This window comes from Tamandua tetradactyla, chromosome 13, assembly GCF_023851605.1.
Source record: "Tamandua tetradactyla isolate mTamTet1 chromosome 13, mTamTet1.pri, whole genome shotgun sequence".
NCBI classification, from domain to species: domain Eukaryota; kingdom Metazoa; phylum Chordata; class Mammalia; order Pilosa; family Myrmecophagidae; genus Tamandua; species Tamandua tetradactyla.
In genome coordinates, this window is record NC_135339.1 from 27682028 (window position 1) to 27705825 (window position 23798).

The 23798-nt window shown below is 45.5% G+C and overlaps 1 protein-coding gene across 9 annotated transcripts in view; it reads right to left on the minus strand.

The window, feature by feature from the left end:
- Nucleotides 1–23798, minus strand: part of HK1 (hexokinase 1) — a 156831-nt gene that overhangs the window by 34070 nt on the left and 98963 nt on the right. For all 9 annotated transcript variants that reach the window (XM_077125061.1, XM_077125064.1, XM_077125057.1 and 6 more), the window contains 8 exons: nucleotides 21129–21248; nucleotides 17181–17276; nucleotides 16475–16574; nucleotides 16195–16378; nucleotides 9335–9490; nucleotides 4092–4325; nucleotides 1854–2158; nucleotides 15–163 (listed from right to left, as the gene is read on the minus strand). In XM_077125061.1, the coding sequence (XP_076981176.1) occupies nucleotides 15–163; nucleotides 1854–2158; nucleotides 4092–4325; nucleotides 9335–9490; nucleotides 16195–16378; nucleotides 16475–16574; nucleotides 17181–17276; nucleotides 21129–21248 (1344 nt within the window). The remainder of the gene's footprint in view (nucleotides 1–14; nucleotides 164–1853; nucleotides 2159–4091; nucleotides 4326–9334; nucleotides 9491–16194; nucleotides 16379–16474; nucleotides 16575–17180; nucleotides 17277–21128; nucleotides 21249–23798) is intronic.

Genomic DNA, 23798 nt, shown 5'->3' on the forward strand with positions numbered 1-23798 from the left:
CAGACCCGGCTCACCTCCTCCCCAGTGCCCTGCATGATTTCAGTGGGAATGGCATAGATCTTGTTGTGCATTTCCACTGTTCTCTTTTTCCCACTACGGATTTTCACCAGCAGGACGCGGAAATTCGTTCCTCCAAGATCCAGGGCTAAGAAGTCGCCATTCTCTGTTGTAGCCAAGAACATAAAGAATGTCAAAAACAGCCTCAGCAGCCACTAGTCTAAAAATCTAAAGACTCCAGATTTTCAAGGGGATGCCCCCTTATCAAATACAGGGGAGAAGCTGGATGCACCCCACGGGCCAACCCTGTCTCTCTTCCCTCCTTCCTGTTTGCAACCAGGCCTAGAAAAGGGGTAGCCAATAAATCATTGACCCCCTACATACTTTCAGGCCTTGAGTCACTTTGGAAGAACACAAATCATCTGTCACAAAGAAATAAACTTCATCTGGGTTAATAAAAAGCCTACAACAATGTACTCAATTTAGAGAACTTCACATAAAAATTAGTAATTTATGTCACTATGTAGACTGTTTGCAGAAAAAATGGCCACAATCTTTCCCCTCCCTGTTCATATACTTCTTCACAATATGATTGTAGCTTTGCCCATCAAAAGATGAAGTTTAGACTCCATCTTTCTGGGGGGAGGAGGGATTAGGGTATTAAAGCTTAAATGGGTACAGAGTTTCTATTTGGAATGAGGAAAAAGTTTTAGTAATGGATAGTAGCTATGGTAGCACAGTATTGTAAATGTAATTAATACTGAAGAACTACACATTTAAAAATGGTTACAATGGCAATTTTATGGTATGTTATATATATAACCACAATTAGAAAACTATATACATACAAAATAAAATTCTAGAAATGAAAACTATTTATAAAAATAAAACACTAAATGAGGGGAAAAAAGGCAATGGCATCCATTTCTCCTCCCCTTGAATCTTGTGACTTGCTTTGCCCAGCAGGGTATGGTAAAAGCCAAGCTGAGCTAGTCCCCAGCCTAGACCTCCTACAGGCTGTGCCATCTCGCACTCTCCCTAGCAGACTGCTGTTTCCATGCAGCGAGCCCAGAGCCCTGCTGGAAGATGAGGCATGTGGTACCCACCCCCCACCACAGATGCATGAGTGAGCCCAGCAAGAACAGCGAGGCCAGCCCAGACAAGCACAACCGACCAGCTGACCCATGACCACGGGCAATAACAAATGGTTGTTGTTTAAAGGCACTAAGGTTGAGGGAGGTTTATAATGCAGTAATGTCAGAATATCCATCATGAACACTCATACGTCCAGGGACCCACCTAAGAAGCCCTTTGGATTCCCCATGATGCTCGGCCCCCACGAGAACGAGCAAGGCTGGCCTTACAGGCTGGATTCTGCTCTCCAGTCTGCCTGGGTGAGAAAATTCCCAGGCCCGTCTGCTTCACGCACACCCTGTCAGGGTTTAGGAAGGCTCCAGATCAAACTCCTTCCTTACTCACAAGTCCGTGCATTGGGTGTTTATCCTTCTGGGGTTTACCATGTTCACGAGAGAACCTACACCAGTCTCACTGCTGTGGGATTTGCTCAGCTTCTTTAAGAACACTTTCTAATTCTGAGCAGGGCTGTGAGGTTTGAGAGATGGAGCTTGCCTGGGAGGCCTGACCAGGACAAGTCAACTGCCTGGAGTTACACATGTGGCCATCAAGGGTAAAAATGGAAAACAGAAGTTCCAGTTAATGTTCAGCTCTTACCCAAATCCTACATCCCAGGTGCAAATGCATCCCCCAGAGAATCCCACCTCCCCCACTCCGGCCCGGTGTGACTGTCATCGATATGTGCACAGAGGACCTAGCAGGCCCCCAACCGCGGCCCTCACCAGTCCCATCCGGGGTGCTCCGGACAAAGGAGGGCAGCATCTTGACGACGGCCTTCTCGTGCGTCTTCTTCTTCAGCCCAAACTCCATCTCGGCCCTCATCCTCTTCTTTACCTCCAGCAGCATCTCCTTCGTGAGGTGGAAGTGGGCCAGGGTCTCCTCTATCTGCCGGTGCTGCTCCGCCAGGCGGTAAGCCACGGCCGTCACCATGGCGGCCCCCTTGCCACTGCCGCTTTCCGAGAGGAGGAAACGCACGTCGGAGTCGGGCACCAAGCGCCTCAGAGTCTTGTGGAAACGCCGGGAATACCTGGGGTGGAAGGGTGGGTATGGACAGGCCACGAGAGCTGGACTGAGCCAGCTGTCAAGGCCCTCTGGTGCCCCTTTCTTTTCTCACACTATCATTCCATCTTCTACACTTATTTATTCATTGCACAAATCATATACACCCACCGTGAAAAAAAAGCAAGTGTAGACAGTAAAGAGGAAAACTGAAATTGGCCATAACCACACCTACTGAGAAAGGATTATAATTATTATATCAGCATTCAGTACAGAATATTTGGGGACCCAGAAATATGTCCTCCACCACAACAAGGAGACAATACAGCTTAATCATCAAGAACAAAGTGTTTGAGAATCAGATCTGGAAACAAGTGTGAGCTCTTGTACTTCCAAATCTGGTGACATTAAGCAGTTACTTAACCTTGGAGTCAAACAAGGATGACAGTCTGGCTGGCAGCAATGGGGTACAAACTCACTGAGTTCATTAAAATGCTTAGGTTGGAACTGATGTTGAGCAAGGGCTCAATAAATAATTGCTCTTGTTTTTTAGTTTTGAGTTGGCCTTGCCCTCCCTCCCCAAGAGTCTAGACATTTCTTACTGGCTAGAAGAAGGCTAGGACAGGACCCAGTGAGACAGAGGAAGACAAAAAGGAAGACTCCCACCAAAGGAAACAGCCGAAGAAAACATACCCCAAAATATTAACAGTATTAACTCCAGGGGCTGGGATCAAGAATGACTTCTATTCTGTTTGTGACTTTTTAAACTTTCTAAAGTTTCTATATTGAAAATATATTACTTCTGAAAGAAGAACCATTTAAAATTATCATTTAAAAAATTGCAATGTTGTAAACCCCTAGGCTTTCCTATCTAAAAATTAGTCAAGAAATTTCCCCCCAAAATATAAAATAATGATGGTTAGCTAGGTTTATTCTCAAGAATTTTATAAATACTTTAAGAATAGAAAGAAATAACAAAATTATACAACCAGAGATATACTAATTATCCTAGCCTGGCAGATAATAACTTCTAACTAGCTCATACCCCATTCACTCAGTAACTCAGGACGATTTCCATTTAAATAAACAATTGTTTACCTGTCTCTAGAGCTGGGTATGAAAATCCAGTAACCACAAGGCCATTTTATATGCTCATTAGCTAGACAATGGGAAGAAACATAGGCTCTGTACAAAGTCATGTCACTGGAGGCTACTTATTAAACAAAGACTTACAATTTATCTTCAGCTTTTTATAAATGTACAAGCCATGTTCTTACTGATGACAAGAGGCTTCTGAAGCTAAGTTCAGTCAGCCTGGGGCTGGCTAAAGTTTAGGCAGGAAGGTGGCATGGTGGAATCCCTCCTTATTCATGAGGGAGGAGGATGTAGACTATTTACAACTTCACATCTCTTTCACGCTCTGATTCAAAGCACCAACAATTTCCTATTTTAACAAGTAATATCTGTGAGTTTAGGGGATTTTATCAGGAGTTTCTAAAACAAAAAAGTTTGCATAGCACCCATGACCTAAACTATAATGAGGATGAAGATCATTGATGAAATGTGGATAAGCTAGAGAATTTAAAATACAGACATATTACACCCAGCATTTCTCACAACCATAAAAATCTCTACCAAGACTTTAAAATAAGCAGAGGTGACCCTGGAGTACAGAAGCAACCCAAGCAAGAATCAACTGAGGACCAGATCCTTTCCAGGTGGACAACACACATTTTAAATTCAGACTGATAAAGAGGAACAGTAATCATCAACAAAAAGAATCATCAGTGTTCTCTGGAACTACTTGGCTCACCTTACTGGTTATCTGGGCTGGTTATTATTAAAATGTCATCTAGACTTTCTGCTAACAACTGTTCACTGGCTGCAAAAGCCTGACCTCAGGAGAAGGTCCTTAGCCCAGATGGGTTCTGAGCACCAATTATAGCAAAGGGCAGACTCACTGTGGGTGTGTCTTGTAAAGAGACCCGTCGACACCAACCGTGGTCCGCAGCCTGGGGCTGCCCTTGTTATCACGAAGGCGGTTCAAGATGGCACCCAGCGTTGCAGCCACCAGATTGGCAGAGCGAAATGAGACAATGGTGCACACGTGCTGGACAGCAATGCAGTCGTCATCAGACGGCTCCACTCCTAGGCGGGTCAGGATTTCTTTGGCATTGTGGAGGCCTTCCTTATTCCTGTGGGATTAGAGACAATACTGTCAGGACCATATAGTAGACTGAGTCACGAATGCCAACAAACACATGTTCTTACTCTTAATCTGTATCCCTGTGGATTGAACCCATTGTAGATCAGACCTTTTGAAGATGTTATTTTTAGTGAAGGTGTGGCCCAATTGAATGAAGTGGTTTTAACCCACATTAATGGAGACTGTATAAAGAGAAGAAACTGGAAACCAGAAGTTAGAGAAGGCCACCCAAGAAGAAGTGGAAACCTATAAAAGCAGACACAAGGAGAAAGAGATCATCATGTGACAGGAGGCAGAGATGCAAGCCAAGGAACCCCCCAGGATCACAGCAACCAGCACCAGAACACTACAGACTTTGGGGAGAAAGCACAGTCTTCCTGATGCCTGGATTTTGGACTTCTATCTTCTGAAACCATGAGACAATAAATTCTCACTATTTAAGTCAACCCATTGTGCGGTACTTGTCATAGCAGCCTGGCAAACTAAGACAGACCATAAAAGGCAATGAAAAGCACTGAAGTTTTAAAGATACTAGACTTAAAACAATATAATACCTGAGAAGCTCATGAGAAGGATTCTTTTCCAAAAGAAATTTGGGGCAACAGAAAAAAACTAGACAAATCTGGGTTATCACAAGTCAGATGCTTAGAGAAAACCAGAGAAGCGAAATCACATGGCCATTATGAAAGTTGGAGAATGAATTACCCCACTCCCGGGCTCACTGCTCATGAGGTCTGGGGGAATTTCCTGTTAAATATCCTTTCTTGATATTTGTGCTGGTTCGAAAGGAAGTATGCCCCCTAAGAAAAACCATGTTTTAATATAAATCCCATTTCATAAAGGTAGAATAATCTCTATTCATTACTGTATGTTTGAAACTGTAATGAGATTATCTCCCTGGATGATGTGATTTAGTTAAGAATGGTTGTTAAACTGGATTAGGGGATGACATGTCTCCACCCATCTGAGTGGGTCTTGATTAGTTTCTGAAGTCCTTTAAAAGAGGAAACATTTTGGAGAATGAGAGATTCAGACAGATTCAGAGAGAGCAACACTACAAAGCAGAGAGTCCACCAGCCAGCGACCTTTGGAGATGAAGAAGGAAGACACCTCCTGGGGAGCTTCATGAAATAGGAAGCCAGGAGAAAAAGCTAGCAGATGACGCCGTGTTTGCCATGTGCCTTCTCACTTGAGAGAGAAACCCTGAACTTCATTGGCCTTCTTGAACCAAGATATCTTTCCCTAGATGCCTTTGATTGGACATTTCTTTAGACTTGTTTTAATTGGGACATTTTCTCAGCCTTAGAACTGTAAACTAGCAACTCATTAAATCCCCCTTTTTAAAAGCCATTCCGTTTCTGGTATATTGCATTCCAGCAGCTAGCAAACTAGAACAATATTTTTTCAGTCGAATTTTAATTTTCTGCATATAGGTGTTGCATACCTCTTGTTAGATTCATTCTGAAGTACTTTATACTTTTGTTACTATTGTAAATGCTGTCTTTAGATATATATTTTTTCTTTTAAAATGTGCACAGTAATGTAAAATGTTAACAAATTGGGAAAACTGAGGGCAGGGTATACAGGAACTCTGTGTTAACTTTGCAACATTTTTGTAAATCAAACTATTTTAAAATTTAAAGTTTAATTTAAAAGATATATATATGTGTGTGTGTATACACACACCTTTTAAGTATCGGCCATACACAAACATACAATTGACTTTTGTAGTTAATCCCCAGTCATTCTGGTAACCTTTCCTGTTGTTTCTGTTCATTTGTCTGTAGATTTTTGGGGGTACCCCATACAGACAATTATTATTTGCAAATAATGACAATTTTAGGTTCTCTCTTTTTTTTTTTTTATTCTCATGCCCTAAATTTCTTTTTCTTGCTTGTTTTTAAAATTTTATTTTGTATTTGTTTTCTGTTTTAACACTGGCTAAGATTTCCAGCACAAAGTTAACAGAAGTATACTTTCTTGTCCCTGATTTTAAAGAGAATGCTTCAAACATCGCCACTATACAATTTTTTAACAGTTTTTTTGAGCTAACATTAATTACAGTATACATGCTTTCTTGAGCTAGCAAAAGTGAGCTTGTGTTTCTTGCTAACCAAAGAGCCAACAATAGAAGCAGGCTGAGAGAAAGAAAGGTATTTCTTGACTTTGTTGATAACTTTGAAGTGAAGCCATAAACTTCTGCTCCTCTCCCTTCACAACGGCTGACAAGGAGACCTGAGAAGATGGTTCAAATCTCAGTGATGCAGTATACCCATGTTCACGGTGGCACTGGTCAGAGCTGCCAAAAGATAGAAGCAACCCCAGTGCCCATGCAGAGATGAAAGGATAAACAAAATGTGCCATATACACACAATAGAATATTATTCAGCCATAAACAGATATGTAATTCTGATACACCTGACAACATGGATGAATCTTGAGGCCATCACGTTGAGTGAATTAAACCAGACACAAAAGAACAAATATTGTATGATATCACTGATATGAAATAACTAGAATAAACAAACTCACAGAGTCAGAATCTAGAAAATATTTACAAAGGGACAGGGTAGGGAGAGGGAATAGGGAATTAAGGGTTCAAATGCAGAGTTTCTATTTGGAACAATGGAGATGTTTTGGTAATGGATGGTGCTGATGGCAGCACAACACTGTAAACATAATTAACAGTACTGAATTATATATTTGAATGTGGTTAAAAAGAGGAATTTTAAGCTGTATATGTTAAAAGAATAAAATTTTTAAAAGTCCATGAACTATGTGATGATATTGTGAATTACTGATTATATCTGTAAAACAGAATGATGAAAATACTGTATGGTCTTACTGATATGAACTGACATTAGTGAATAAACTTGGAGAACTTCGCTGGAAACAGAGACCATCAGGAGATAGAAATAGGATGCAAATGTTTCAAGAAATGATCATAAAAATGAATATGCAAAAAAAAAAAAAAAAAAAAGATGGAATGGAGAGGCTGGAGGGAAATGCCTGAAAATGTGGAGCTGTGCTTTGGTAGCCATGTTTCTTGACGATGATTGTATAATGATAAAGCTTTCACAATGTGACTGCATGATGGTGAAAACCTTGTGTCTGATGCTCCTTTTATCTACCTTGTCAATAGACGAGTAGAACATATGGAATAAAAATAAATAGGGGGAACAAATGTTAAAATAAATTTAGTTTGAAATGCTAGTGATCAATGAAAGGGAGGGGTAAAGGGGTATGGTATGTATAAATTTTTTTCTGTTTTCTTTTTATTTCTTTTTCTGAATAGATGCAAATATTCCAAGAAATGATCATGATGATGAATATGCAACTATGTGATGATACTGTGAATTACTGATTATATATGTAGAATGGAATGATGAAAAGTTAAGAATGTTTATGTTTGTTTGGTATTTTTTTGGTATTTAAAAAAAAATTTTTTAAAAAAAGTCCATGAACTGCATAACACAGTGAACACTAATATAAACTATGGACTATGGCTAACAGTAGTTATGCTGCTTCAACATCTGTAACAAAGGGTACCCCACTAAGGCAAAGCATTACTAATAGTGAAATCTGTTGAGTGTGAGGGGAATTATATGGGAGCTCTGCACCTTCTGTATGATTTTTCTGTAAACATACAATTTTTCTTAAAAAAAAAAAAAAAAGACATTCCCTTAGTGCCTTAGTTGCATAGCTCCCTGCTTACTGCAGCACTGCACAAACCACCCCTGAAGCAGACTGTCCTAGGACAAACCCCAGCATAAGCAACTGCAGAAGAGTCCAAACAAACCTCTCCCGACTTCTGGCAGCCTCCTTATCTAACTTCAAAGACAGCTGATGCACATCTCCTCCAGCAGCCAGTGCTAAGAAGCCACTGGCTCCGTCTGACTTTCCAGGACCATAAGGAAGCAGGTGGGAACGATGCTCCATGCAGAGATGAACTGGCATCCCCAGGACCCAGGATGGAAGCAAGCTAGGCTTATCTTCCATCAGATGCCCTCGTGCTGGCTGTACAGATGGGATTTCCTCAACCAGGAATAGAATCTGGTGGCAAACAGATGCAGCCCCGAGAGCACCTGACAGCATCGAATACCTCTGTGATCAACTATACCTTCTTCTCTCTTGGGGTGAGGGCCCTTGATTAACAGCCAAGGCTGGGAATTCCTGGGTTTCTTATTTGGTGCCAAGAGGCTGCAGTCGGGTTGCTGCTTGGACCCTGTCCTTCTGAGGCTATCTGTACTATCTCATCTGTTAACCAGTGTTTCCCAAACTTACATGCCAGAGGATACTTCTAGGCGTTCTCTAAAAAAGTATATTTTAGGGACAGGATGAGAGGCTGGGGGGGTGCTGGGGAGTGGGGAGTGGAGGTGGGGTGGATTTCAGGCCCAAATTTAGTTTGGACAATAGTGAGTTAACCAAAGTGAAATGGGGTTTCTATATTATACTAATGAACATTATAACTCTTTAAAAGGAGGATAAAAATGTGCAGTATTTCTCAAACTTATTGGCCACAGGGCCTGTTTTTCAGGAAATACCCACCTATCATCTTGAGGTCTCTAGGGTTCCTGGGAACACAGTCTGGAGAAGGACATGAAATACCAAGGGAAGAATTTCCAACAAGAGCCCAGACCCGGGCTTGTGCAACTCCTTACTCTCCATTAGACTCACCTGCTTCCTATACTTTGCTCTTACCTTGAGAGACAGACGGAGATGGTGAACGGGGACGGGGGTGGGGGTGGGGGGTAGGTTGCTTTTGTAATGAAATAGGAAAATCACCCATGAAGCATTTGCCACCAACAAGGTCATTTTTTAATGGAGAAATGGAGTCACTACAAGGGCCTGGAAGGAGCCCACCCAGGTGGGTCACGAAGAGTTAGGGGAAAGTGACCTGAAGAACTCTGGCAGTCTTAGGGGAAAGGCCCACTAGAGCAGGAGACTCGACCGTCGCTCCCCAACAACCCCCGGAAGGCTTCGAGGGGTGGCACCTACTTTTCAATGGCTGACACGTCACTGGTGTTGAACTTCCCTTTGGTGAGCAACTCTGGGGTGATCCGCCCTTCAAATAAGAGGCCTTCCTTGGCCATCTTGACTAGGATCATTCGAACCAGCTCCCCCATGTACATGCCACTGACCATCTTCTCAAACCTGTGGAGAAAAACACACCAGGCACTTGTCAGCTTCTTCCCACATACCCAGCATGACAAGTGGGACAGATACAGAAGAAGGCCCTGCCTCATCCTCACCAGCCGGTGGTCTCACTGGCAGTGAGACCACACATTCATGGGCTCAAACGCAATGGGATGGGGGACCTGGAAAGCCTGTTCCAGAGGGGGTCATGCAGATGACATGTCCATGCCCAGAGAGATCAGTGGAAGGACGGCAACACAGGCAGGAGCAGGCAGGGAGGGCTGTTTGGAGGTGGGGGAAGCATTTAGATTTAGACTGGGGATGATGAGAAAATCCCCCAGACAGAAATGAGCAGCATACGATCGTCTATTACATTTACACAAAAACCGTACACTGTCCGTTTCAAAGGGTGTTCACCTCCATTGTGCTACCAGGGAGCTTCCTACCCCTGTTGGTAGGAGGTGACCCCAGCTCAGAAAGGGTGTCTTCTCCAAGGGAAGGCTGAAGAGACTGACGGGGCTGAAAGTGGAGCTGCTCCCAATGGGGTGGCGGCAGGGCCATTTGTTGGCCACCTCCCTGGTATCCATTTTCTCCTCCAGCAAATGGACAAAGAATTTGCTTTGGGGAACCCACTCCTCCCCCACTGACCTTACCCTAAACTTCAGGGTGGGCTCTGAGCTTAATGCCAATCAGCTTAAGTGCTCGAGCCACATTCAGGCACAGGCCCCTGTGGAGAGCAAATCCAGACTTGGAGCTGAGGGAAGACTCCTATGCATGCTTATGCACCTCTCTCCTCCATTCCCCTCTTGCCTCACCCCGGACCTGGGAATTGTGGCGTGAGGTATGGGCTCTATAACTGCAGCAGCCGCTTTGAGTCCTGTGCTGCAGATGAAACACTGTCATGTGGAGCCTGAGACTGAAGCCTACTCACACATGGGAAGGCTCAACAGAGAGCCAGCAAGAACCCGGGCCTGAGGCCATTTCTGAGCCAGATTCAACCCCAGGTGGCCAGGGGCAGGGCAGATCAGAGGCAGGTCCCCCAGCCAAGCTGCAGGCCTTGCCTCTGATGGAACCCAGTTGGCATTACCAGCGCTGATGCATCAAACAATCTATTCCAGTCGGAATTGGGTACAGGAGCCAAGGATGCTACTGGGACCTGAGTACCCCACCCTCTCCTGTCAGCACAGGCAGCGTGACTTCCAGCCCCGCTGCAAACACAGTCCTCATTGTTCCTGCTCTGACAGGATCAGACAGGATGCCCAGCCAATCTGTGCCAAGCAACCCTGGCCAGAATGCCCTTCTGACTCCTGGGTGCCTGATAACTGCCCCAGGCACCTGTGGGGACAGCTTCTGGCAGCCCTGAACCAGAATCTCAAAGCTGGCAGGGCTACCCTGGGGACAGCTTGCCCATGCCAGGCCCAACCCCAGCGCTTGCTGGGCCGCTCACCTCTGAGCTGTGCCTCGGCTTCCTCATCTATATACGGGATAGTGACAGAGCTGACCTTACAGGGTTGCTTTAAGGAGGTAATGGGTTAATACAGGTAAAGTGCAATAGTTCTCGGCTAGTAATGAGCACTTATTTAGCCCTATCTGTGTGTCTGAGCACTTTACATGTGTTAATTCATTTCATCCTCATTACAACCCTATGAGACAGACATTAGTATCCCCCATTCACAGATGAGGAAGCTGAGGCACAGAAAAGTTACATAACTTGCCCACAGTCACAGAACTGATAAGTAGCAAATGTGGGTTTCGAACCCAGTGAACAACCAGAGGTTGTGCTCTGACCACTATGCTGTTCTGCCTCTTCATGGTCAGTGGCATTAAACGCTAGCTATTGGGTCATGCTAAGAACCACATAGGCCAATCCCTACCCCAGCCCCAGCCCGCTTCCTCCCTTGGCCGCCTGCCACTGGAGACAGTCCCACAGTAAGAAGAATATTCCCACTAAGATGAGCTAAAATCAGTCTACCGGTACCTGCTACCACTGCTTTTCACACTGCCTTCTAGAAACACCTAGAACAATCTGATGTTGAACAACCTTTTCCACATGATGGTCTTCTACATACGTAGATCCTGACATCCCCTTTTCTGGATAAGAAGGCCCTAGGCCAGGGGTCTGTCTTTTTTACAGGTCCCTAGAACTCCTATTGGTACAAAAGAACAGAAAACAGCATGTCTCACAATCCTTTCTCAGCCCAAGGCAAAGGCTCGTGGGGATGGACAGGGCTCCTTCTCTGCCAGTGTGCTTCCCCTTCTGCTCAGGCAAAACCCAGCAAGCCAAGATCTCGCTCCCAGCACTGAGACACCTATGACCAGGACGGGCAGTAAGAGGTAGCACCAGGGTGTTTCAGCCTGCCAGCCTGCAGGTGAGCACAGGTAGGGGTGAGACCCACAGGGCCTGGAAGGGAGGCTAAAGCAACGAGTGAGGCCTCACATGTTAGTTAGGAGCTCCTTTGGCAATGGGGTCTGCTCCAACTGGCAGCCCGGGGAAAGAAAAGGAGAGAGAATGGTCTGGGCCCAACAAACTAGGACTGAAGCTACAGCGAGTTCATGGGATGGGCAGGACAGTAATAAGAAAAGGCACTTGGGGGCTTACTGGGAAAGATCTGAAGTTACTCTACCACCATCCAAGCTAAAGGATTCTCCTGACCAACAGCACTTGCTGCTGCGATCACTGCTACTGCTGTTTTGTGGGGCAGATGTCTCCTTGAATTTAGAAGGATGTGATGAATAAGGAATCACAGTGAAAGGGATCTGAGATACCAGACACAAGCACAAAAAACAGAAGAGCAGAAAGTGTAAGAACACAGGAGGGAAGGAGAAGGAGAATTAAAAATATAAGAATTTTTTCCATGAACAAATACACAAAACTATTACAAAGATAACAGAATGGTATATGGGAAAACATGCACCTATTGCAAACAATGGATTATAGTTAACAGTAATATCTTAATATTCTTTCATCAATAATAACAAAGGTACCATACCAATGCTAGGGGTCAATAATGGGGGGATAAGAGGTATGGGATGCCTAAGGCTTTCTCTCTTTTTTTTTGAGTAATGAAAATGTTCTAAAATTGATTATAGTTATGAATTCATAACTAAGTGACGATAGTGTCAGCCACTGATTATATACTTTGGATGGACTGCATGACGTGTGACTGCATCTCAGTAAACATCCATTAAAAAGAAAGAAGGTACCAGAGATGAGCCTGGCCCCGGCACCTTGGGATTGACAATACCTTCCTGATCAAAAGGGGGAAAAGAAATGTAACAAAATAAGGTACAAAGGGCTTACAGAGTTCAAACAGAGTTGAGAGGCTATTCTAGAGGCTACTTTTATGCAAGTTTCAGCTAGATACTGCTAATTGTTATGGTTTGCTAAACCCTAACCAATATCATTCCTGTTAACCCTAAAGTACACCCAAGCCTCTATCTGAGGTTCTACAAAAGTTGCATGCACTAAGTTTACTTTCCAGAAACCTATAATCTCCAGATGGTTCCTAGGTCAGATAAGCCCCAAAACCCCACCAGCCTCTCCAAGAACATCAACTAATTCCATCCCCTAATCCTATATTGTCAACACCTCTTTTAAACATGAAAAAGTTAGAATGGGCATAGCCCAAATATACCTGAAGATAAGGAGAATGATCAAAAGAGAAAGAGGAGTTATAACAGAGACAACAGGACTTAAAAAATGAGTATGATATTTTAGTCTCCAGTACCTTAGAGCAGGTAGAAGGAAAAACCCGAAATTGTGCAACTGTAACCCATACCAAACTTTGAAATCTATTCTACAACTACTTGTTAAAATGTATTTTGAAATGTATTGCTTTTTTGTATATATGCTATATTTTGCAATAAAAACATTAAAAAAGAAAGAAGGTGGGGAACAAAATCTCCAGTAGGAAACAGCTATGAGACAAGAATATTAAAGGCCTCGAATGTAAGGGTGCTGGGAGGCAGCCAAACATCTGATCCCTTTCATGAGAGACCTTCTAGCTCTGGGTTCTGGAGCAAGGTTGTGGGGTCCTGAAGACGTGGAACAGTTGCCCCACTGCCTCCCAAAAGCAGTGAACTAATGAAGGCGGGAGCCACAGAGCTACTGAGATGGTGTCCTTCCTGTCAACCGAATGCAGGAGGTGCTTAATTAATGCTAATGTCAATCAAAGCACATAAAGTGAATGGGTGTGTAAAGGTCTGAAACCAGTTCTTAAACACCTGGGTTTCAGGTCACTGAGAGCCTCTACACAAATCCAAGCCCAACCAAGTCTTCAACCTTGGCTAAAATCTGGGATCACCTAGCAAGATTTTACACAAGCCCAAGGAAAGGCCTAGTCCAGGCCAATTTAATTTGTCAAGGTTAAAAAAAAAACCCCTGATGTTTCATTCCATAAATGAGAGAAATACCTCTTGGAGATTCTGGAAACTCTCTGAATATTCAAACTTTCAAACAGGGTGGTAAATCCCCAAGCTAAGCCAGCACAAAGCTCAACAAAGAGCCTCAAGCCAGTTTTATCCTACCCCAGCGCCTCAAATTTTCCCACAGGCAAAATGAAACAAACATCCTTCCAAGGGAAACAGAGGACAAAACGGCTTTGAATAACTTGGCATTCCATGGAAGAAAGACACTGGGATGATCCAAAGACTCAGGTAGGAACCTGGGAGAACAGCAAAAATTGGCCTGCCCAAAGGTTACCAAGCTTTGGTCAATACTTTATTTTCGAGAGTATGAGATGCAGCTCAAAAATCTGTAATATTCTTGGAACTGTTCTTAACAAGACCTGCCCTAAGGCAATCAATAAGCTGGAAAGCATACCATGCAGAAGACAGATTTTACCCTAGGCTTTCTCTTCCATCCATCTACCCATCCATCAATCACTCATCCCATACCTATCCATCCATTCATCCATCCACTTAAAAAACAGCTACTGGAAGCCAACCGTGAGCCCAATTCACAGTTCAGCCTGGGGATACAGTTCAGCTTTTTACAGAAATTCAGAAAATAGATCAAGGATGGATAGCTGAGAAATGCAGGTTTACACCCAACTCCTGCAGGATCCTAACACCAGGGCTGTTAAGAATGCAGACAACAGACTGGGTTACTCCTGCAGGGTTCTCACACGGGACTGCTAAGGATACAGACAAGGGCCTGGGCCACAGAGCTGCTCAGTTAGCACAGGTGGCCTGCCCCACCTACAGTTTCTGTGAAGGGGGTTCTGATTAAGTGATTGCTTGTAACTACAGGTACATAACCTCTTATCTGAAACCCTTGGGGTCAGATGTGTTTTGGAATTAGGAGACTTGAGGATTTGAGAGATGTAATATGGTATGTATGCTACTTACTACAGAATACCCCCAGCGGTACCTGTGGCAGCACTGTAATCAAGCTCATGAACAGATCTGCAGTACAAGACATAAACAGTCATAGTAAATAGCTCCATGTCAGCTGGCCTCAGGTTTTACCACCAGTGGATGAAGGAAAATAACCCAAACTTTTGGCTTTCAGAGCTCTGGAACTGTGGTAAGGGATTGTGTGTGGCCCTTTATCATCAACAAGCTGGCGCCCCAGGCTCAGGCTCCAGAGTACATGTTCAACTGTAGGTCTAAGAACTTGGGATTCCTCTCGCGGAGAAACCTAATTTTTCACCACCACCCCCAGCCATGGGGAGCTGGCCAGTTCTGCAATTCCTTTAATTCAGGTTAAAAGCTTAATGGTCCAGCCTGAAGTATCAAGAGCTTTTGGGCGATGGGTTTCAAAATGACTTGCAAACTTCTGTTTCTCTGTGGCAGAAGAATAAGGGGAGTTAGGCCAACTGGATAGGTGAACCTCAAAAGATGGAGTGTCAAGTCAGCCCATTATCCCAGCCTCCCTACAGGCCAACAACATCAAACTCTGAGGACAAGGCAGTTGGAAGGTTGAGCTGATCCAAGCCCTAGCAGCAAAATGGAATCAGGGAAATGTGGAAACCAAGTGTGCACTTCAGATGAAGCAATACCCACTCTAGCCTGAATAATGTCACTCTGACTTCTGCAGGCAGGATATCCCCAAGGCCAAAAAGCAACTTGCCAGATGAGTGTGAGGTTCTCTATCCACTCAGGCCCATTGCCTACACTTAACGTGAAGGAAGGTCTCCATCCTCCAATCTCCCTAAGGTCTATAAAACTCATATGGTTCTCACCCATTCCTCTGCCTCTGCCCGACAGAAATTCGCATGAGTGACATACCTCCCCCTCTAGACAGTGAGTCCGGGAAGGGAAGAACCCTGTTTCGCATCCTCAGAACCTAACACAGGGCCCAGAACATAAGTGCTCAAGAAATTTGTGTCAATTGAGTGGACACCCACTGCCATGTGCTCAGAACGCCCTGTTACGTGTCCTCTCTGAGCAGCAACGCTAGTGACCGTGGTATATACAGATGTTTCTACACCTTATATTTATATAATGCTTCTGTGCTTTTAATTTTATAAATTGTTTTATGTGGATATGATCATAGTGTAATTAAACAAAGAAAACATCATTTAAAAAATGCTTTTAAAGCTGCAGACTCCACAACTGTGTGTCTATCCAAACAAGGAGAGAGAGGGAATACAAATTGGGTAGGTGTTTCCTTTTTGGGGCTCACTATGTGGCTGCAGGCCTCTTTTCTCCCACCCCAATTCTTTGTATTAACCCCTTAAGTCGTATACATGGCTAGCGAGAAAAGGTCAGGGACTCACAGCTGTTTTCCAGGGTTGAGGGATCCCCGGTCTATCTCTCTGTCAAACTCGGTCCGAATGTCCTCCAGGGAGCCGTCGTCCCCAAAGGCGCCCCACTCCGTGTTGATGCACATCCTGCCCTCGTCGCCTTCCACCAGGTCAATGTACCTCAGTTCCTCCATGTAGCAGGCATTCGTGCCAGTGCCTTGGAGAGACAAGAGCAGAAGCTGTGAGCACACACAGACACCAGAGAGGAGCAGGCACCACAGGATGGAGGGACGGATGGAAGAACACATGTTACCAATGATCAGGCCAACTTCACACTGCTGGTCATCATAGCCACAGGTCATCATGGTCCCCACGGTGTCGTTCACCACAGCCACAATGTTGGCGTCATAGTCCTGGGGACAGAGAGCTGAGTGTCACCGTTCACGCGCACGAGGGAGCAGAGCTTGCCAACCGTGAAGACCACTTGGCAGGAGAGCTCCAGCTTTAATAACCACCACTCCTCCCAGGGGTGGAGCTGGTTTCATTTCTGCTGGCACTCAAGCTAACTGGATTCGAGTGCCAGGGTTAAATCATGGAAGCTGCTCATTCCCTTTGATCATCTGGCTTAAAATTCTTTTGAGGGTGCATTTTTCTCCTGGAGCCGTGTTCCTCTGCAACCAGCTTACTGCATCTACACGTCTGCTCTAACGCCAGCCCCTCAACCTTGTTCTGTCCACAGCAGTGTACCTGGGCTCTGGCTCCCTGCACAGACACAGCATTCCACCTGGCAGGGGTGTGTGGGTCCTCTGGACAGCACCTCCCTTTGAGAGTTCAGGCCACCCAGGCTGCGACCCTCACCTTTAACTTGCCCGGGTCTTCAAGCCTCCCCATCAGATGTCCCAGGCAGGGCCACTATTCGACCTCAGACCCCTGCCCCACCACCCCTGGAAAGGGCCTTGGTCTGTTTTAGAATGCAGCCTTCTCCACATGGCAGATGCAGACGGCCCAAGAGATATTACCCCTCGCTTTTTTATGGCCTTGGTAAGCAGCTTCACCACGTCTGCTCCCTCCACTCCACTCGCTTTAAATCGTTTTGTCCAGGTGATCAGCACGGCCTGCAAAGGAGAGCAGATAGGGCTGGATGAGGGATGGGAAGCCTCTAGAACCTTCAGGTCCCTGGAGAGGCTGCTTAAGGAGAGCCAAGAAACAGGGGCCAGAGAGGCTAAGCGGTTTGCTCAGAGAAGCCAGGCTGTGTTCCACCTTCTGCTCACCTACCTGATGGATTTTTCTGGGGAAAAGGAAAAACCTGCCCACACTTTCTGGCTCACACTGGAATAAATCAAGCGGCCAACAGGAGTACACAGAGCAAACAAATCTCACTGGATTTCAACTGCACAGCCAGGGCCCATTAAAAAAGCAAGCCCCAGAGAAATCCCTTTTACATGATCACCTCCCCCACCTTCAAACCAGTTCTTGGCTTCCACAGCCCCAGGGAAAGAAAGCCAGAGCCAAATGGCAAGAGAATTAAAATGCTCAGATAATTCTTGGCTTTTGAGCTCCTAAGAGCCTGGTCCTAGAGAGGTAAGGGACAGTGATGATTTATACTTCATTCACTACCTGGGGAGCTTAACCCCCATTTGTAGGCTGCAACTCCACTATTTATATAATAGATCCCATTTCTGTGTGTATATCGACAGAGAAACTTCAAGAAGCATATATATATATTTGGTTATTCACTTGGGAATGTGGAGGGGTAAGAATTTTACTTTTTGTTTTGTATACTTTTAAAGGAAATAGCTTTACTTATTGCTTTTGTGTTTTAAAACAAAGATACCAATAAGAAAAATAATCATTACACTTGAGTGTTTTTTCTCAGAATGTAGACAGTAACAAAAAATAATAATAAATAATAATAAAATTTTTTAAAATAATAATAATAAAAAAATGCTCCAGTGTTGGAAAGATTCTCTGATCAGATCCTGCAGCCTTGGAGAAGAGGGAAGGGGACGCAGAAACGGGGAACTTGCTCAGCAGCGTGAACTGCCCCCTCTTACGGTGGAAACCACAGCAACCTATAAGAGGTGCCGGCAAGGGGAGCCTATGAGACTGTATGATTCATAACCCCATCCAACCCTCTGGCCCCTAAAAAACACACACAAAAAACTAGGAACATGGTGTTCTGGAAAGAATGTAGGACCAGAAATCAGAGACCAGGTCCTTTTTCCCTACCTCCTGCCCATTTCCTGAGAGCAATCCCCTAACTCTTCTGACAGTGACTGATCATCTGCAGAACAAGGAGCTGGTGGGGATCTGGACAATGCTGAAGGCGCCAGCCAGCCGTGAGGATGTGGGCACAGGTCCCTGGATGCCCAGAAAGCTCTCCAGGACGTGGGGCAAAGCCTGCGGCTGGGGCCCCTACCTCTGCTTCCTCTGCAGAAGGCCCTTCTCCCAGGCACTCCTCCACTGCCCTCTCTTATGCCCACGAGGACACCCCTTCCTGGAAGCTGGCACCCTCTGGGAGGGCAGCCACATCCGCTCCCTGTCCCCTCTCAGGGCCTGGCACAGCTCTGGGCACAGGGACGGCCCTCGGTAAGAGCAGCTGAATGAACACACGGTCCCCCTTACCCCAGCCCCACTGAGGTCTCTCCATTCCCAGGCCTCTCCCACTTCTCACAGTGGGAAGGGGGGGGGGTAGAGGCCTGAAACCTGCCTCTCTGCCCAGGGAGCATGGCTGGGGTTGTGTCTTAGTTCTCCAAAGCAAAAGGATTTGAAATGCCCAGAATAAGCAAATACGGTGCTCATGGGGAAAGGACTGGACTATCGACACTAACCCAACTATTTCTCTGCTCCTAAGACATGCAGGTATCTCACCCTGACCTTTTCAAGCCCCACACTGACCCCATACCAGCAGCTCAGGGGTGTATGTAGTGAGACCTCCTTCCCCTTCCACTATGTTCTTTGGGGGCCACAGAGTGGGAATGTAGGGATCAAGAGCTGTTAAGACCCAATTCCTAAAATCTGAGGCTCCAAGCCCCATCCCCACCCCAACCTCTAAGTGGCTCACTTCTTTCTCACTTTACCAGGGTACTGTGGGAAAACTCTGCCACCCCTTTTCCTCCAACCCGCACCCCTACCACAGGCCTCTGCTCCTGACCTTTGCCAGCACCTCCTCCAGGCAGGCATCATAAAACCAAACCCTCTGCCCACAGTAACCTGAGTCCGGGGAAGACGTTTACAGGGCCCTGCAGGATCTAACAGAACACCTGCAAGTCTGATACCTTGAAAAACAGATACATTTAATCCCAAGACAGTCTAGTTTTACTAAGACAAGGGTTAGCAGGTACTAAAGGTTGAAGACAAATTCTCAAGGATGCATGACTTAAAATTAATATTCAGTGACTTGACTTTATCCCAGCAACTACCCAATTTGGCCCTGCAGATCTGGAGCAAAGCTGAAGAACCAATATCTGTTGGGAGAGGCAAGACACACCAAAGCAAAACTGAGTCATTTGCTTGGTGTACAAGAAACCAGTCCTAATGGATGTGGAGCAGCCAGGGATGTAAGTGAGGGCGTGGTAAAAGTCACGACTTCTTAAGAGTCAGAAGAAGGGTCACTAAATCTTTTCCCTGCTTCCTCCTCTCCTCTCTGCCCTTACTTCCTGCAGACAGGCCAGCCCCAAGGTGACTTCAGGAGTAGGCTCTGGGATGAGACAACAATATCTCAGAGGCAATTAGAGCTGTCAGGGGGCAGGAGGCCACTGGCCAGGATCCTGGTCTTGCAACCACCATTAATGAACCGAGTGAACTTGGTGAGGCTCTGGGTTTCCCATCTGGGAAATGAGGGGTCTGGCCTGCTGAGCTCTCAAGCCCGTTTCTGCTCTAATGTTTTGTGATTCCACAAGTATTCAATGTCAGGGCTCCAGCAGCAGGGAGTAGTGTCCAGGAGAGGGCACTGACCCTACTAAGAAAGAGGTACAGGGAGGCTGCCGGGGGGGGGGGGGTATGGTACAGCAGGTGCCAGAGGGTTTCTGAGCACAGGCCAGACTGCCCGGGGCTAAGCTGGGTTCTGCCTCCTCTGCGTGATCTTGGGCAGGATCTTAACCTCTCCAAACCTTGGTTTCCTCATCTGGATAATGTGAATCATGGTATTTCACTCGCAGGAGAGTATGAAGAAAATATGTGTAAACTGTGGCGGGTGTATTAGAACGGAGCCTGGCACATGGTGGACACCCAATAAATGTTAACTATAGGTATTCCAATGATTAGGAATTTATTCATAGGTTGCTGTGTTTCTTTTTTTTTCCTTTTCTTCTCTTTTTTTTTGTCTCTCCACATAGAAGAGAAACAAGACAAGATCGTATCTACTTATTCTGCACCCCTGCAGCACTCCAAGGTACAACGCTGTCAACACAGGAGGTCTGAGTCCATCCTTGTTGACTGGATGAACGAATGAACAAACAGCTAACAAAAAGGTCAATGCAACAAGTCGTCCATAAGTCAACAAGGGAACTAAGAGCCCCTCTGGGATGGCAGCCACTGATGGGCAGCAGCTGTGCAGAGGTGGCCCTGGCCCTGAGCCCCCAACTTCCCTAGAACCAGGATAGCTCTGACCAAACTCCCCCCCACTGTGCCACACCATCAAAGCGCTTTCTAAATTCTCTCCATCAACACCAAACCTGCTTTCTTTTCCTTTGCTTGCCTGAGTTTTCTAAGTACTTCTCTCTACCCTATGGCCACAAACATCATGACCCATCTCCTGAAATATATAAATAACTAAAGTAACTGAAAAAAATAAACTGTATATACCATGATCTCACCTTAATTTCTACAGATGTTTCTTTAAAAACATACAAGCTACGCATACCATTTGAAAAGCGAAAGGGCAAAGGAATGGAGAAAAAGGGCTCCTTAGCTTTCCTATTCTGGAGGCACATGCGGAGCCCAATAAAATCCTACAATGGCCTTACCTCGTCTATTTTAGATTGTCGGCAAGGGAAAGAAAATGTGAATCCCACAGGTAATTTCTTGTCCTTGATTTTCTTTTTCTCCATGAAATCTCCCAGGCATTCGGCGACATGATCAAAAAGCTGAAGGAAGCAGGAGACAGCAGTCACGTAGGAGAACGGGGACTGAGCGCTTCTGGGGAAAACGGAAACAATTCCTTCCTACACAGGAAGGAAAGAACACCGCACGCAGGCCGGATGTCCATCCCCATGGGCCCCCCCAGGGCCTTATTTGGAAAGTCACGCCCTTGTGTGAATGGCTGGGAAGAGTCACATAAAAGGGCCTGTCTCAGGGGCCCACAGAGTAGCTAGCACTTTAAACACTTAAAACGTTTAGGACAGGCATCCCACAGTCACCGGAGGCACCTCCACCCACGCCTGGGACAACACCGCCTGCCTGAAGGCTTTCCTCGCAGGGGCTTCCTTGGGAGGGGGCCGGAAGTCATTATTCCCAGCTCCTTCTTTCCCCAGATGCCCCTGGTTCAGCTCTAAAGCCCAGCTTCTCTCCTTCAGGGTACAGGAAAACCTAGAACATTTTGATTTAGGAGCCTTTATCCCCAAGTGACAGTTCCTCAGGTTGGGCTGCAGCCGGCTTGTCTGTCTGAGGAGACACACACCACCCTCTCTGCGGAAGCCCGGCTAAGCTTCCTGTGACCTGTATCTCAGATCGATATAAACCCATCGCTTAGGCCATCAGCGCCCACGTCATCTGCACTTAGCAGAGAAGGTCGGGCAGAAGGAAGGCTGCCGGCAGGAAGTGGTGGGGAAGTGCTGAGCGCCTGGAATGCAGAAATGGATTTACATGGAAGGGGCCCTGCAACCAGCTCTTGGATCCAAGCCAAACTCGACTACCCCAAAGCACTGGAATGAAAAGGAAATGTTTCTGTGGAATGCCTACAAGCCTGCTGAAAGAGGAAGGAAGGTACCCCTGGGCTAACCCAGACCCCTCCCCACATCTATGACTAACCAGGGAAGGAAGTTACTCATACTTTTAGCATCTAAAAAAAAAAAAAAAATTCATTGTGTCTTTCCTGACAGCATGCTCATTTTTTAAAAACTCCCCCCACTCTCAAGAAGCAGTCCCTCTAATTAAAGATGACAAACAATTACTAAAGCAAAAAGTTAAGTATGTATTATTCAAAATCCCAAAGTGAAGTAATGGTTTAAGTCTGGTACATTTATAAGTCTGAAGTTATTACATCTTAAAACTGCACTGAGACTTTTGGGGTGCTGTGTGTGCGCACGTGCATGCATGTGTGTGGAGAGACAGGGAGGGAGGGAGGGGAGAAGGAGAGAGAAATAAAGGGTAAAGCAAATAGTTAATTGGGGAATATGAACAAAGGGTATATACAGGAGCTCTTTGTACCACCCAATATCCATTTCTAGCCTCGCACCAAACTTCTGGAGTAGGTGTTTCTGTATCATCCCTATTTTTCATCTTCCAACCCTCCTCTCCCTTGTCCTAAATTCCCTTATCATCAAAAAATGTAAAAAAAGAAAAGAAAATCCAAAATAAAAATTATAAAGGCAAAGACTACCAGCCTACGAATCTCCCGTTGTTGAAACTGTAATATCTGGAGCTGGACTGCCTAGGTTCAAATCCCAGCTCCACAACTTACATATGAGCTGTATCATGCAAGGGCTAGTGATGACATCTGAGCCTTGATATGCCTATCTGTAAAATAGGAATAATAATAATAGCCATCCCATAGTCTGTTGAGAAGATTAAATGAGCTATTACATGTAAAGAAAAAACTTAAGAGTAATCACTTAGATGAGTGACCTGTACATAACAGATACTACATAAGTATTTACCATAACACTATAATATCACCATCCTCTGTCTTTTGCACTGCTTAAAGTGGGCAGACGAAGAAAGAGAGACAGAGGCAAACAAAGTCATCCTGCAAATGAGAAGAGGAGAAGTCAGAGAAAGTCTGGGACAGACAAGGTCATCAGGGCAGGTAAGAAGGAATTCAGAAGAAATGAATTCAGCAAGTGGTGTGCAACTGTGTTTCTGTATGTTGAGGACATCCCCTTAATTTAGAAAACCTGCCCCAAAAAGAGCAGGCCAAACCATAAAAGAATGTCTGCAACAGGGGTGAGTCCTAATGGTGAAGGCAGCAGGCAAAGTGTCCCCAAGGACCATAGAGGACACAGTACCTGCTGAGTGCTCATCGCCAAGTGCAAAGAGCAGGATGCTGAAAACCCAAGGCTGCTGCCACCTGCACAACGAAGGGTGGCAGTGGGCAAGTGGACAGTAGGAAGTGCCCCACTGCTGCAGCCTTACCTCCTGCACCACACAAGTAGGCCACTTTCAGAATCCAGAGACAGAGGGTAGGGGGACCTTTCGGCAGGGCCATCAAGTGAGGTGAAGTGCCCCAGTGCCAGTGGCTGACAATAGTGTGGACCATCTGCTGGAGTGACATGGCACCTTGGATGACACTAGTCCGAAGAACTCTGAACTCAAACTGCAGGAAGTAGGTTAAAGGCCAGGATTAGCCCTTACCTCCTGGACAAAGAAAACGCTGATGACTGACTCCAGGTCCCACCCAAGTTAAATTAAGTACAAAGTGGAGTCAAGAGAAGCAGGCTCCTGGGTCTCATCTCAAAGTCCACCCCTGAACAAATGGG